At 34.1% G+C, this 13,383-nt stretch overlaps 1 protein-coding gene across 2 annotated transcripts in view; it reads right to left on the bottom strand.

The window, feature by feature from the left end:
- Positions 1–13,383, bottom strand: part of LOC128999136 (protein strawberry notch) — a 56,534-nt gene that overhangs the window by 25,430 nt on the left and 17,721 nt on the right. For both annotated transcript variants that reach the window (XM_054425508.1, XM_054425509.1), the window contains exons 7-12: positions 12,783–12,992; positions 11,986–12,161; positions 7,018–7,182; positions 4,747–4,988; positions 1,215–1,368; positions 781–941 (exon numbers count right to left, since the gene is read on the bottom strand). In XM_054425508.1, the coding sequence (XP_054281483.1) occupies positions 781–941; positions 1,215–1,368; positions 4,747–4,988; positions 7,018–7,182; positions 11,986–12,161; positions 12,783–12,992 (1,108 nt within the window). The remainder of the gene's footprint in view (positions 1–780; positions 942–1,214; positions 1,369–4,746; positions 4,989–7,017; positions 7,183–11,985; positions 12,162–12,782; positions 12,993–13,383) is intronic.

The following is a 13,383-nucleotide window of genomic DNA, read 5'->3' on the forward strand; positions in this document are numbered from 1 at the left end:
GTCACGAGCGTTCCTGTCGGCCTACATCTATAGATGTAGTCGTGCCACTCCCACTACATTAGTTCAGTATGAGCTCAGCCATAGCCGGGGAACATTATAATCGTTGCCAGCCTGTAGCTTAAAATGCGAGCATTATTTTGGTGTAGGTTGGTACTGAAATTTTCCGTAAAATCCAGGCAGTGCTGCTACCTTTTTCTGTGAACTACGTCCACTCTCGTGGTAACGCAGCACAATCACCGCTGCTCTTTTGTTATTTGTCAGACTAAAATTTGAATGCTAATTGTGTTCGCTGATTCGGTGGCGCACCGGGGCTTCGCCGCCATTGGCGAGCGCCTGTTTGAAGGTATGCCACACTGAACGTGTTAATGTGGGCTGAATCAATAGTGTCAGGCCTAAACAATCCCCACTTAACAAAGCATAAAACAGTTATTTTGATTATCATATAGTGTTTTAATTAGTTAAGGATTGTCAGCGCATATTTGTATATCTCTTAAGGTTATTATATTTATTCCAATAAATTTACGCAAACAAAATTATAATACCACCTCCACAACTTTTGCAGAGCATGAAAAACAAGTTTACTACCTTAGAAAGAAAAAAAGTTTAAAAAAGAATTTAAAATTAGTACAGACTGGTAGTGGTAACCATATATATGACAAAGTATCCCACCAAGAACCTTTGATGAGAATCAATGGTAACTGGGTCCAGTATCAAACTTTTACATATGTTTTTAAGGCTTTTCTTTAGTTTTAGGACCAACGTTGTTCACTCTGCACTCACCTGGCTGTCTGCACGGCGTGTTTCACCTTAGCGGCAATACACAGGTACTTGAAGAAGCGCTGATGAGAAGACCAAAACTGACCCCACATTGTCTTTTTCATACGATTTTCAGCATCGATCAACTCTGCTGCTTCTTGAAACCTTTGCATTGCTTCGACCCACTAGAAATATGTGTTTTGTTAACATCTTCAACTAAACTAAGGTCTATGTCATTTAGGCGTCAAAAACAATACATCTGAGGTACAGGTTTGATAAATTAGAAATGATAAACCTTTTTTAGGTCATCAACAGCCTTTGGTGAGAATTTTAATACATCGGCTCAATGACCAATGGCAACTAAAACTAGTTTCAATCTATTGAAAATGTTTTAGGTTTTTCTTTAGTTCGATACAATCATTCATCACATTATTAGTGTAAAAGTAAAATGACCTTACCAAGGTGACGGCGTCGTCATAAACCCTGACAAAGTCAGGAGAGAGCGGCACTTCTTCTATCTTAAAGGCTACTCCGTGGAAACTGAGCTGACGAGCGATATACATTCCCCGCAACTTCATGTCCATGGCAACAATCTCCATCGCACCGACACCTCTGTTAACACCAATAATTTATTTACGTTTTTCATGTTATGTGCTATGTGCTAAGTTAGAGGAATCTAAAAAGAGGAATTCAATTTTTTTTTTCTTGTGAGGAAAAATATATTATTTGCTTTTGGGTGTTACTTAAATAAATGGAGAAACAGGAATAAATGGTGAACCTTGGGTATTACTACTTTGTGCTGTAATCCAAATTTATGTTAAAAGGTGTCCAAAGAAATGATACATTTATGCAAATTACTGTTACCAATTCACTTGTTACTGACGTTAGTGCTAAAAATAATGTAAGTCAGGAAATTCCAGAATATTTTAAAAATATCCTTGTTATCTAATAGATTCTGGATATTCATATTAAAAATATTTTGTAGCTTAATAACGTTTTTTATGTCTAATAAATTCTTAATTCTTACTGATAAAATGTTACAATTAACTAAAGACTAATAGTTTGAAAATTTCAACATTTGAAAAAGTGGAACAAAAAAGGACTTCACTCACTGAACTCATTTTAAAAAGAGAGGAACTCAAAAGGAGGGTTTTTGGAGAACTTGAAGGACTTGGGAAATCAGGATACACACTGAAACAATTAAATATTGTTAATAATACAAAATAAATGAGTTTTCCTTGTAAACCCCAGGAATTTTTATTCATTTATTTTAACCTATTTTTATAATTTTATCATGTTTCCACTCATCTCATGAACACAAAAAAATATGTTTTTGATAGACGTGTATGCATACAATACACACACTAAGGGTGGTTAAAAAGTGGTAAAATAAATTAAAAATATCTTAATAGTAGTAAAATGGTTAAAGGTGCAAGAATCCAGCCAACCCATCAACTTGCATCCTATCAATGTTTATCTCACACACTGTCACAAGAAAATTGAGAATATTACTCTTGATTGTCGACTGTATATAGCAGTTTTTTTTCATTTTGTTCCAAGTCCACAATATTGTTAGCCGGGAAATGCAGTTCCACCGGTAATAAATCGACTTTTGGTAGAGTTGGTAGAGAAATATCATTTATTTAATAACAAATCACTTATAACTGTACTGTAATAATAAACCATATTCTCTAGTTTCAATATGATTTTTGTCTAATTAGGCTATAACCTACTAGCTGTTGTACCCGTGCTTTGCAACGGGAAGAGGACACAAAATAGAAACATTTTAATCTTCACATCTGTTGCATATAATAGTTACACATCCGCCAATGCTTTTAGAAACAAAATTCAACTTTTATAGCCTTAATAGAAACGTTTAAGTTATGACTTTTAAATCTGGTAAGTAGTGGATACCACCATTTTGGTTTTGATTAATTTTAAATCTTGTGTAGGCTGATATGAGAAAAACTGACCAAATCTTCGAATCAAACTTTGACATAGGCCTACATGATTTACCTTCATCTCCCTTAATTACATATCTTTTAATTTATTATCGACATTTTAAATTTCAATTTTGAAGTTGCAAAAATACTAATTATTAAATTTAAATGAACATTTTTTGTAATTTCACTCTTCTTTATATTAAATCACAAATCCTTCCATCTTCAGTTTCTTCACTCACAATAAATCATTAGCAAAACTAAGTCAGCTATTATAAACTTTAGAAATATTGCTGTGCCTTATCAAAACAGTCTTTTGAAATATTAAAGAAACTATATCTATAGGTACTATAAAAAAATAATAATTTAGCATTAAAGACAGCAGACAAAACTAATATTATCAAAGCATCAGGGACTAAAAAATGTAATAGCAAATACAGTATATTATGTTTCATTGCATCTCTTATTCTACTCTACAAAAATATCAACAAACAACTTAATATACAAACCAGTTCTTTAAATCAGTTCCATTGTCCATTGCCTTTACATTTTCACACTTAAGTAAACATAGTAACAGATATTTCATTGATTTTAGAAACAAAAGAACACTGTGTACTGCTTAGTTTTATGATATTTTCCTTGGTTTAATTTAATCAGTGGTGTGGCAAAACACAAATAATAAATGTATCAAATAAAATAAATGTGAACTGAAAGCTATGTTAATATAAAATAAGAGTATTTTGTATTACCATTTGAAAATTAAATATAGTTACACATATACAACAGATTTTAGAAAACAAAAATCAACGACATGCAATTTAGTTATTGATGATATTCTTTAGTTTAATTTAAGCATAGGTTTAGCAAAACACAATAACTTAATTTACCTAAATATACATATAAAAAACAATGTGATGTGCAAGTTGTGTTAAGTTAATCTAACACATGTTAAGCAGTTAGAATTTATTTAAAGTAGCCTCAAAATTCATACAAAACATCTATACATTGTAATTTTCATACTGTTTCCATGAAAACATATCAATAACATTATTTTCTTAACTTAGACGCTTTAAAAAATCCAAAGCAGAGCCGGAGTTGATACAGCAACGGTTATAGAATCTTTTTTTCTATAATCATTGACACATTTTTAGAATAAATAATCCATGATAAAAGGTTAGATTAAAATAAACCTACCTTATGGAAAATATTATATTTATTCTTTGTATCAGCTGTCTGAAATTGTGAAATACATGCAGTTTAGCAGTTCTTCTTGTTTACATTTAAATGTCAAAGCAAACGTAAACAAACATTGTTGGTGTTCTCATGCAGCCATGGAGACCAATCAATATTTACTTTTAAAATGTTCACCTCAGAACTTTTAAAGCCAAAGGGGCAAAGCCTACGGTCAGTATTGAAATGTGAATAGTTCTATAATGGTCCTTGGTATGGTAACTATATTCTTTGTAAAATTTAAACTCAGTTGGTTCAGTAGTTTTTGCACCTATTAGTAACACACATACAGACAGACACCATTTGATTTTTATATAATAGTATAGATGATTAATTGCCATCCTGTACTTCGAAGACAGGATGGCACAAGACTGAAGAGGTTTGAGAGGCCATACCTACAGGAAAACGTCCGTTGGGTAGGCCTAAATTAAGATGGTATGACCAAGTCAAAAAGGATGTGATCCAATGCGTAGAATAAATCCGGATGGCGGAGGATAGAGAAGAGTGAAGGCGGCTTACGTACGAGGCCAAAAATCTACTGAAATTTGTGACGCCCCATCAGTAAGTAAGTAAGAATAACCTATAATTTTTACAGCCGAGAGGTTTTGATAATCCGAGGTGGTCTCGGTCCCGTTTAGCTTGGATAATTGGAATTCTACTGTACTGTGCCACTAAAAATAATCAAGATTTCCGAACAACTTTTAAATCTCGAAACTCAGTGATCAAATCTCAAAACCGAAACTTTTATCAGTGAATTAAAACCCAACCGATACTGGAGAAAGTTTTTAAATATTCATATTTATTTTCAATGATATTTTACCTTTTCTCGACTGAAGATATAAAGTCAGTAAACTCAGGGAAAGCTGTCCCCTCCCCCCACATGCCCAGTCTTGTCATGTATGCCATGTTGCGAGGTTCTGAAGCTCCTGTTGCTGAAGCGTAAACCACTCTTGCCTTGGGAAGTTTGTTTTGCAGCTCGAGCACAGTCAAACCGGTTTTGGTCGGTTTGGATGAACCGACAGGGCACAAGTTCTTGGCTCTGTGACACTCATCAAACACTATCTAAGAAACAGCTAAGGACAATATAACTTTTGCTTCAATCTTGTACAACTAAAAGACTTTCATCATTCTGGGGGATGTGTGTACTTTTGAAAAATATTACTCCAAAACAATTTAATTTAAGTTATGGCACAACCCTTTTTGTATTTTCAATTTTTATAAATTTAAAATTTTATTTAATTTTTGTGCCAAATTCGTTGTTTTTAATAACATTTGACAACTATTGTTTTAGTTAAGGGTTTGGATTTCGGAATAATACTTTAATGACTTGACTAACATTCCTTTCGCCAATTAATTAGATATGGACGGGATAGAATTTTTAGTTTGAAAAGGAGCGGGACAAGATTTGTATTTCCTTCCCAATTTTTTGGGAAAGGACAGGGTATTTTCTCCATGCAAAAAATGGTTTGTTTTTAAAAACTTGAGTAAACATTATTGCACATATCAATAATGACAAGAAAGATAAATTTTCAGCCTTAGTGGCACTGATCTATAAAAACCAATAATGGGTAAAAATACACAGTTATAAATAAATTTGTGACTAAAGAATTTATATAGCCTATGGTGAAATTTAACAGTCAAACATCAGTCTCGTCATAAAATACCCTTCTAGCTAACCATGTATTTGATAGGACTACCACTGCATTTTTTAACTGTGTGGAGTTTTAAGGACTGATATGGTTATCTTAGCCTTTATAATCATACATTTTGTAATGTGTAGCCTGCCTAATACAATATGATCATAACTATAACGCCCGATCGCTCCACCATTGTGGGAACATCTACCGCGGTTGCAACACCATCGTCAACAGGTCCTGCATTTGTAACACCCTCGATGTCGTAATATACAGCACTGTGACAATGCCTGACCATAAAGTTTATTGACATCGTCAATATACAGTAATGTAACATTGCCTAACCATAGAGGTTATTGACGTCGTAATATACAGTACTGTGACATTGACTAACCATAGATGTTATAGACGTCGGCAATATACAGTACTGTAACATTGCCTAACCATAGAGGTTATTGACGCCGTAATATACAGTACTGTGACAATGCCTGACCATAGAGGTTATTGACGTCGTAATATACAGTACTGTGACAATGCCTGACCATAAAGTTTATTGACGTCGTAATATACAGTACTGTGACATTGACTAACCGTAGAGGTTATTGACGTCGTAATATACAGTACTGTGACAATGCCTGACCATAAAGTTTATTGACGTCGTAATATACAGTACTGTGACATTCCCTAACCATAGAGGTTATTGACGTCGTAATATACAGTACTGTAACATTGCCTAACCATAGAGGTTATTGACGTCGTAATATACAGTACTGTGACAATGCCTGACCATAAAGTTTATTGACGTCGTAATATACAGTACTGTGACATTGACTAACCGTAGAGGTTATTGACGTCGGAAATATACAGTACTGTGACATTGACTTACCATAAATGTTATTGACGTCGGCAATATACAGTACTGTGACATTGCCTAACCATAGAGGTTAATGACGTCGGCAATATTACAGTACTGTGACATTGACTAACCATAGAGGTTATTGACGTCGTAATATACAGTACTGTGATGTTGACTAACCATAGAGGTTATTGACGTTGTAATATACAGTACTGTGACATTGACTAACCATAGAGGTTATTGACGTCGGCAATATACAGTACTGTGACATTGACTAACCATAGGATGTTATTGATGTCGTCAATATACAGTACTGTGACATTGACATTAGTCTTCTTGTTCACAGTCACAGATAGTCTTGTACATGGAAACAGACAGCTTTGTGTTAGTAAAAAATCGGTCTTTTACATGGATACAGATAGCTTTGTGTTAGTAAAGAAATCGGGAAAAATCAGAAAAAATCGGATCCATCAAAACCGGATCCTGCCGAAGATCCAGAATTTTTTGGATCCGATCGGGTGCCGGTTCTAGCTCAGATCCGGCGGATCTGGTAGTCCGATATCCGGATCCGACCATCACTACCTAAAACACATAAGGATACAAGTCCATCAAAGTCATCCCCACACCACTGCAGAAGCTGCTTTAGTCGAGTCTTGTACTTCCCACTTGACTGTGAAGATTCACCAATCAGGGCGGAATATGTTGAGAATATCACACCCTTCTTGACGTTTCCATTCACTGGAGATGAGATCTTTGCGTATTTGAACTAAAATAACACAAAACAGAACATTGGTCAGTTTACACAATGGAACACCAAACCTGATTGTGATGTTTCATTCTTACACAAACACCAAGATACAGGAGATTGGGTTGCACGCACAAAAGTAGAAGAATGGCTTGATTTTATTTGCACCTTGTTTAACAAATAGGTAACTAATACAAAATATTAACTATAAACAGTAAGGATACTTTTGCTTAAATCTTCTTCACATAGAGTAAAAAATGAGATTACTTTAGATAATACAACATAAAACACATTAGATAAAACATTAGACAGTAAACATTACAGGTAACGACGATCGGATAGTTAACTAATAAATAAATTATTTAAAATAATCATCCTCAGGTATCTTCCCCTGAGTAGTACACTCGTTGTCGAGAAACACTCTCTCGAGATGTTACACAGTTCATAAGGTATCATCAATTTAAATTTCATGTTGCTATTGTAAAGCCCCCTTTACCCAGACATAGGTTGGTCAAAATCCAGTAAGAAAAAACAGGTATAGTGATCAAATAAAAACTGTAAGTACTCTGTTGACTTTGAAATATCTTACAGTGAAACATGATATAGATGTTAAATTGCAGATACTTGTATTTTAAAACTAGAAATCGTAAGTAGGCCTATAATTTAGAAAAATTTGTCTCGTACACATATTACTTTAGTAATTCATGAATGATTTGTGTAGGGGTGTGCGAAGCAGCAAAAAATTTTCGATTCGAAGCAACGATTCGATTCAAAAGATTTTCGATTCGATTCGATGCAACTCGATTCGAAGCAATACGGTATTTTTCTATTCATAATTGTCAATTGAGTGGATTAACAATAATTAAAATGTATCACATTTGTGTAATACAAATTTTTGTTGATGTGGTATTAGGCCTATTTCATACTTAACATATGAATTTTAGGTGAACAAATATTTATTTTCAATCATATGTATTAGAATAACTGCTGGAAATACCAGTGAGCTGCTTTACTTGCCTATTTCATAATTTTTACTTGAATTGGCTCAACTGCAAGAAAGAAGAAAATATTTTTTTTATCAAGACATTCATTCTCATTTTAATAACTGTTTAAATAACTAAATAGGTGCCGGTAGCTAAATTACAACAAATTTGAATGGAACTTAATATAAAAAGACCATTAAGAAATAAATTTACATATCACAACTATAGTATAGTGTTGCATATATAGTGTTGCAAGAAGAAAATAAAAATAATATGTTTCCACCATGCAATATGTATCATTCATTCCCTGCCTCCTAACCTCCTTAGTATAATAACCTCACACTTACATTATTTGTTACATCATCATAAATAAAGAATTATTATTGGCATCAGTAGGCCTACAGCTTTACCTAGGCATTATTTTTATAGGGCCTAAAATAGTAATAGGCTAGAAGCAACATGTCAAGTGGAGAACTCATTGAAGAAAAGATATTGTGTAAACTAATTTCCTATAAAACTCAAAAACAGTAAATAACATACAAACATTGTTTATGGTATAATTAATAAGGACTAAAAAATGCATATCATGTCATACAGTAGTATAGACCTACTGCAAGAGATTAAAATCCTAAAACAACTGATTTTGATAGCTAATGAATGAAAAGAATTAAAAATCCATAAAATAAAGCCAAACAATATCACAACTAATTAGGTACCCGAAAAGTAACTCTTAAATAATATATAGAAGATTAAAATAATATTAAATCAAGAGACAAGAAAGTTAAATGCTATCTTCTAGCCTAGTGCCCTTGGCAACACAGGTCAATGTTTTTAAACTACCCTCAATGTTTTTGGAACAGAAGGTCTTTTTCTCTTAAGGAAGGGTAGTAGTATGTCAACAAAAACAATGAATCAGTCTCACCAGCCAGGCCCGGGCAACGATGTGTGAATTCAAGGTCATAGACCCTCCCCCTCCCCTCTTACACCACCCGGTTGCTACCCAGTTGCTTCAATTGCTGACAAAATGCAAGTGATGAAACAAGGAAGTAGAGACAAAGAAATATATTTCTTTATTCAAAAACACAAAACTGTTAGAGATTATTTTCAAAGAAATTAATTCAATGTAATTTGTGAGTTGTAAATATTGTATTGGATCTTAGAAATATATTTTTTTAACCCCATCTAACCAAGATACAGATCTGTTCACTATATCAGATATTTCTTTTGTTTATAATTTATTATGTAAAATAATAAAATATATTTTTAATTAGGTATTGAATAAACAATAAATGATTATACTAGTATGTCTGGATAAATAGTCTTTCTATTCTTTTGACTTTGTTTTCTTTGCACTGTTAGTGTTGTGTCACGGCTTTTGTCTTGTTACTCTTATCAGTAGACGACTAGACCTGGCTCTGGCTAGTGGCAGTGCGGCAATTGCTCTGTTGTGTCTTTATTCTTAAAGGTCGTGAGCCAACTTAATTTTTAATTCTCATTTGAACATTTTAATTCCTCTGTAATAATAGATATAATAATATAAGAGTGTTTCTTTGGAAATAAATTATTCTTTTTTTTTCTTTTGCCCCAAAAAAATTCGGGGACGGGGACCGGCAGACACCTAACAAAAATACCAAATGAATCAGTCTATAACATTAATCTTACTAGTTAAGTATTAACAATTTTTCAGACTTATTTTTAAAATGATTTTGGAGTAACCTACCTTGTTTTGGCTAGGTTCACAGTAGTAAAATATTTCACACACTGCTTACATCAAGACAAAAAACAAACCTCTAATCATTTGCAATGTCAAAACAAAAAAATATAAAACAATTAAAGCTATATTATTAAATAAGAACGCCTTCGTAAAGGAAACGCAACAGCAACGCGCTCCTGTATTGCGGGTATTGCATTGACTTTCTGCAGGCGTTTTTCGTATATGGATACTGACTCCCTCGTGAATCGAATCGTTTTTTGACCACCACTGAATCGAATCGCGATTCGATGCATCGAATCGAATCGAATCCAAATTTCGATGCATTTTCGATGCATCGCACACCCCTAGATTTGTGGTTTAACCAATGCATTTACACTCTGTCTGGCTAACGGACATTACCTGTATTGTATATTTAAAACCTTAATCTGGTAAAGTGTTTAAAATTTTCCATCCCGATTATTAAAAAACAATAAATAACGTTTCAGAATCTATATTTTTTTTCTCAGGTAAGAAAGTACATAAAAATTGCTAGAAAATTTGTAGCGGATCGCTACAATAGCGCAAGTCACATGACTACGATGCGCGCGCAGTCACCCGGGTAGGCACGCGCAGCGAACCAAGAGCAGTACAGTGTAGTGTCGAGCGCCTGGAGCTGTACATCTAACTGGATAAGTAACTGTAGCCTAAGATGTCTAGCTAATAGAAGTAGGGGTTGGGGAAGGGTGTAGGTTAGGGCAGGAGTAATTAAATTATGTAACTTATTGGATTCTGGAATGGTCGTGGTCTGGCAATTAATATCATAAATTAGAATTCACATTTGCTAAGTCTAGTAACCTTTTTCAAGTCTAGTAACCTTTTTCACGAATTAGAATAAGTCCATATATATATATTTCTCTGTTCACTATATTATAATTAGATACATTAAGAACATAAAAGCTGGCTGTGATAGGCAGCTAAGGTAATATTGTGCACTTTGACGAGCTAAATTAATTCCTTGCAATAGAGTTGGGTTTCGACAGGAAATGTGCGTGATTTGGCAGTGGTTAGAGGAAGATATATAGGGCCCAGGTATCTTCATTTACACTCATACTACACCACATCATCACATATTGGTAGCAGAGCGTCAAGATCCGGCCAAAAATGCAATTTTAACAGAAATAGAATAGATTAAAACGTGTCTCAGACCAGCCAAGGGCTTTGTTCAGACAGGAAATCGACAGGCTGCAGGTCGGCACCACGTGGCGACCTGGAATGCACGAGCATGCATAGCACAATGAAATGGAATGAAATGTGAATCAATATCATTCAGTTTATTTTATTTCCAAGGAAAATTTAAAAATCAATTTTAATGAGGATGTTTTAATTTCAAAGTAGAATTAGGAGAACTTTGGTGTTTTTTATTAATATTTTACTAAACCAAGTTGATGAATATATTTAAATGCATTTATGTAATCACTCACGAGTTCGACATCAAGTCTGAAAGGCAGTAATTAAACTAAATATACCTCGACGACAGGCCGAATGAGTGTTTGATGAATATTTTTATTACGGAAAGCAAAAAATTAGGAGTCAAAGTGCACATCAGTGTAGTTTACAGGCCACGACCAACAAATCAAAATTTCAAAATTGGGGGGGAATTTTAAATTCATTTGTATGTCACCTCCCCAACCCCGAAAAGTCATAAATATCCCAAAATTTTTATTTCACAATTTTACAGCTAATTGGTAAGGGTACAGCAGTGAATGAATTTGTGAATTTAAGGCGTAGTCTGACATATTTTAGTTGTAACTCATCACCTTAATTTAAGTTGTGTTTAGAATTTAAGTTGTACAGCAAAGTTTTGATATTTGAGGTGGGCTAGTGAAAGTTGAGAGTCCATGTCATTAATAGGCCAGACAGACTTAGAAGATAACTGGAATGTTAGATAACAGAAGTTCACAGATAAAGCGACGATTTAAGGCCAGATTTGTTTTGAGACAAAATAAAAGCCATACATAGGTTAATTTTTCCATTTTACCAGGGTAAAGTTTGCTATACAAATTTTGCCTATGCGAGGTACACTACCTCGGTTAATCAAGGCTATACAGATTACATATTTCAACTAACGTTTCAATTAAAATAACTAACCTTATTCAGAGAGTACACTTCTACTTTACTAGCCCCGATATCTTTCAAATCTCTTTCACTGTCGTACTTCAAGTCATTAGAAACAGAAACCCAGATTGCCCTTTTCCTGCCCTTTAAAAAGTTTTCAAAGATGCAGCCAGCAATGGTTCTTCCTTTTCCTACTCCAGCTCCATCACCTGAAAGCATATAAATAGTGTTGTTATAGAAATGTCCTTTCAAGTAAGGAATTGTCATTAGCAGTCGTTTATATAATTTTAACAGATTTTCAACTTAACACAAAATGGTAAGGATACAAAAGCCAGTGCATTCAATCCAGGTTGGAAAACATTTGCAAATACTCATAAAATAGATTTATTGTTGGACTTTTGAATAAAACAAATATTTGCTTGTTGTGTGATGTAACCGAAAGATTTTTAAATGGATCAAAACATTATTTATATCATAGGAAAATGGATACAACTGAAGGATGGTGAAAAGAAATCATAGCAATACATTAGACACAATGTGTTTGCATTCCTTTGTCTTAAAATATAATCAGAAATAATACCTCCCCATCATAACGCTGAATTCAAAGCCGCTAAGCCACTGAAGTCTACTTTCACTTTTAAAAAAATGGGCAATTTTGATGAATGAACCATTCAACGGCTGCAATTGATAGTTTGACACTCTCCATCTAAGCCACAAAATGGACTGTTAGTCCCAGCGTATAATTTAACATACCTCAAATCAAACAGGTACGGCTTAAGTTACTGTGAAAGATAAATTGCTAAAATGTGTTGACCACGTGGAGTGATTACCGATGAGGAAGCCGGCCCTCGTCCCGTCGGGAAGGAAGTGCTCGTGCTGTTGAGCTGCGTAAGTAATGGCCTCCAGCTGAAGTGCAGACAGAGATCCAGAACGTATAGTCTCATCAGGCAACGACACTTCGTACCACACCTCTGTGGGCTCCACACTCGACAATGAAGCAGTCTCGACCACAGGGTCTGGGTGCCTCTTGCCTATCTTCACTGCAAAATACAACGGAATCAAGATACAATTCTCTCCACATTAACGGGCAAAAAAATAGCTTTCTGTAAACACTTTTGGGAAAAAAATTCACAAGTATGATTGACATTATTCAGCAGTTTTATATTGATCTCTTACTATCGATCATGGGGAAGTAGGTTAGTCTGTTGACTGACCTAAATATAACAGAAAATGAGAGCAATGTAAAGATAGAAATTTACAGATCAAATAGATCCAGGAGCTCACTGTAGTAGTTTTCAAACTGTCATTCCTATGAATTCTACCAGATTTTCTTTATTTCACAAAATACAACAGAAAATGTAACGTGCGGCTTTTAAGGAGGAAGTTATATTATAGAAATAGTTCTCCTTGCCTTAAGGACAAATCCTTTGT

The sequence above is a fragment of the Macrosteles quadrilineatus genome, unplaced genomic scaffold (genome assembly GCF_028750875.1).
Source record: "Macrosteles quadrilineatus isolate MER2022 unplaced genomic scaffold, UCM_ALF_1.0 Scaffold_7__1_contigs__length_78375512, whole genome shotgun sequence".
In the NCBI taxonomy this organism is placed as follows: domain Eukaryota; kingdom Metazoa; phylum Arthropoda; class Insecta; order Hemiptera; family Cicadellidae; genus Macrosteles; species Macrosteles quadrilineatus.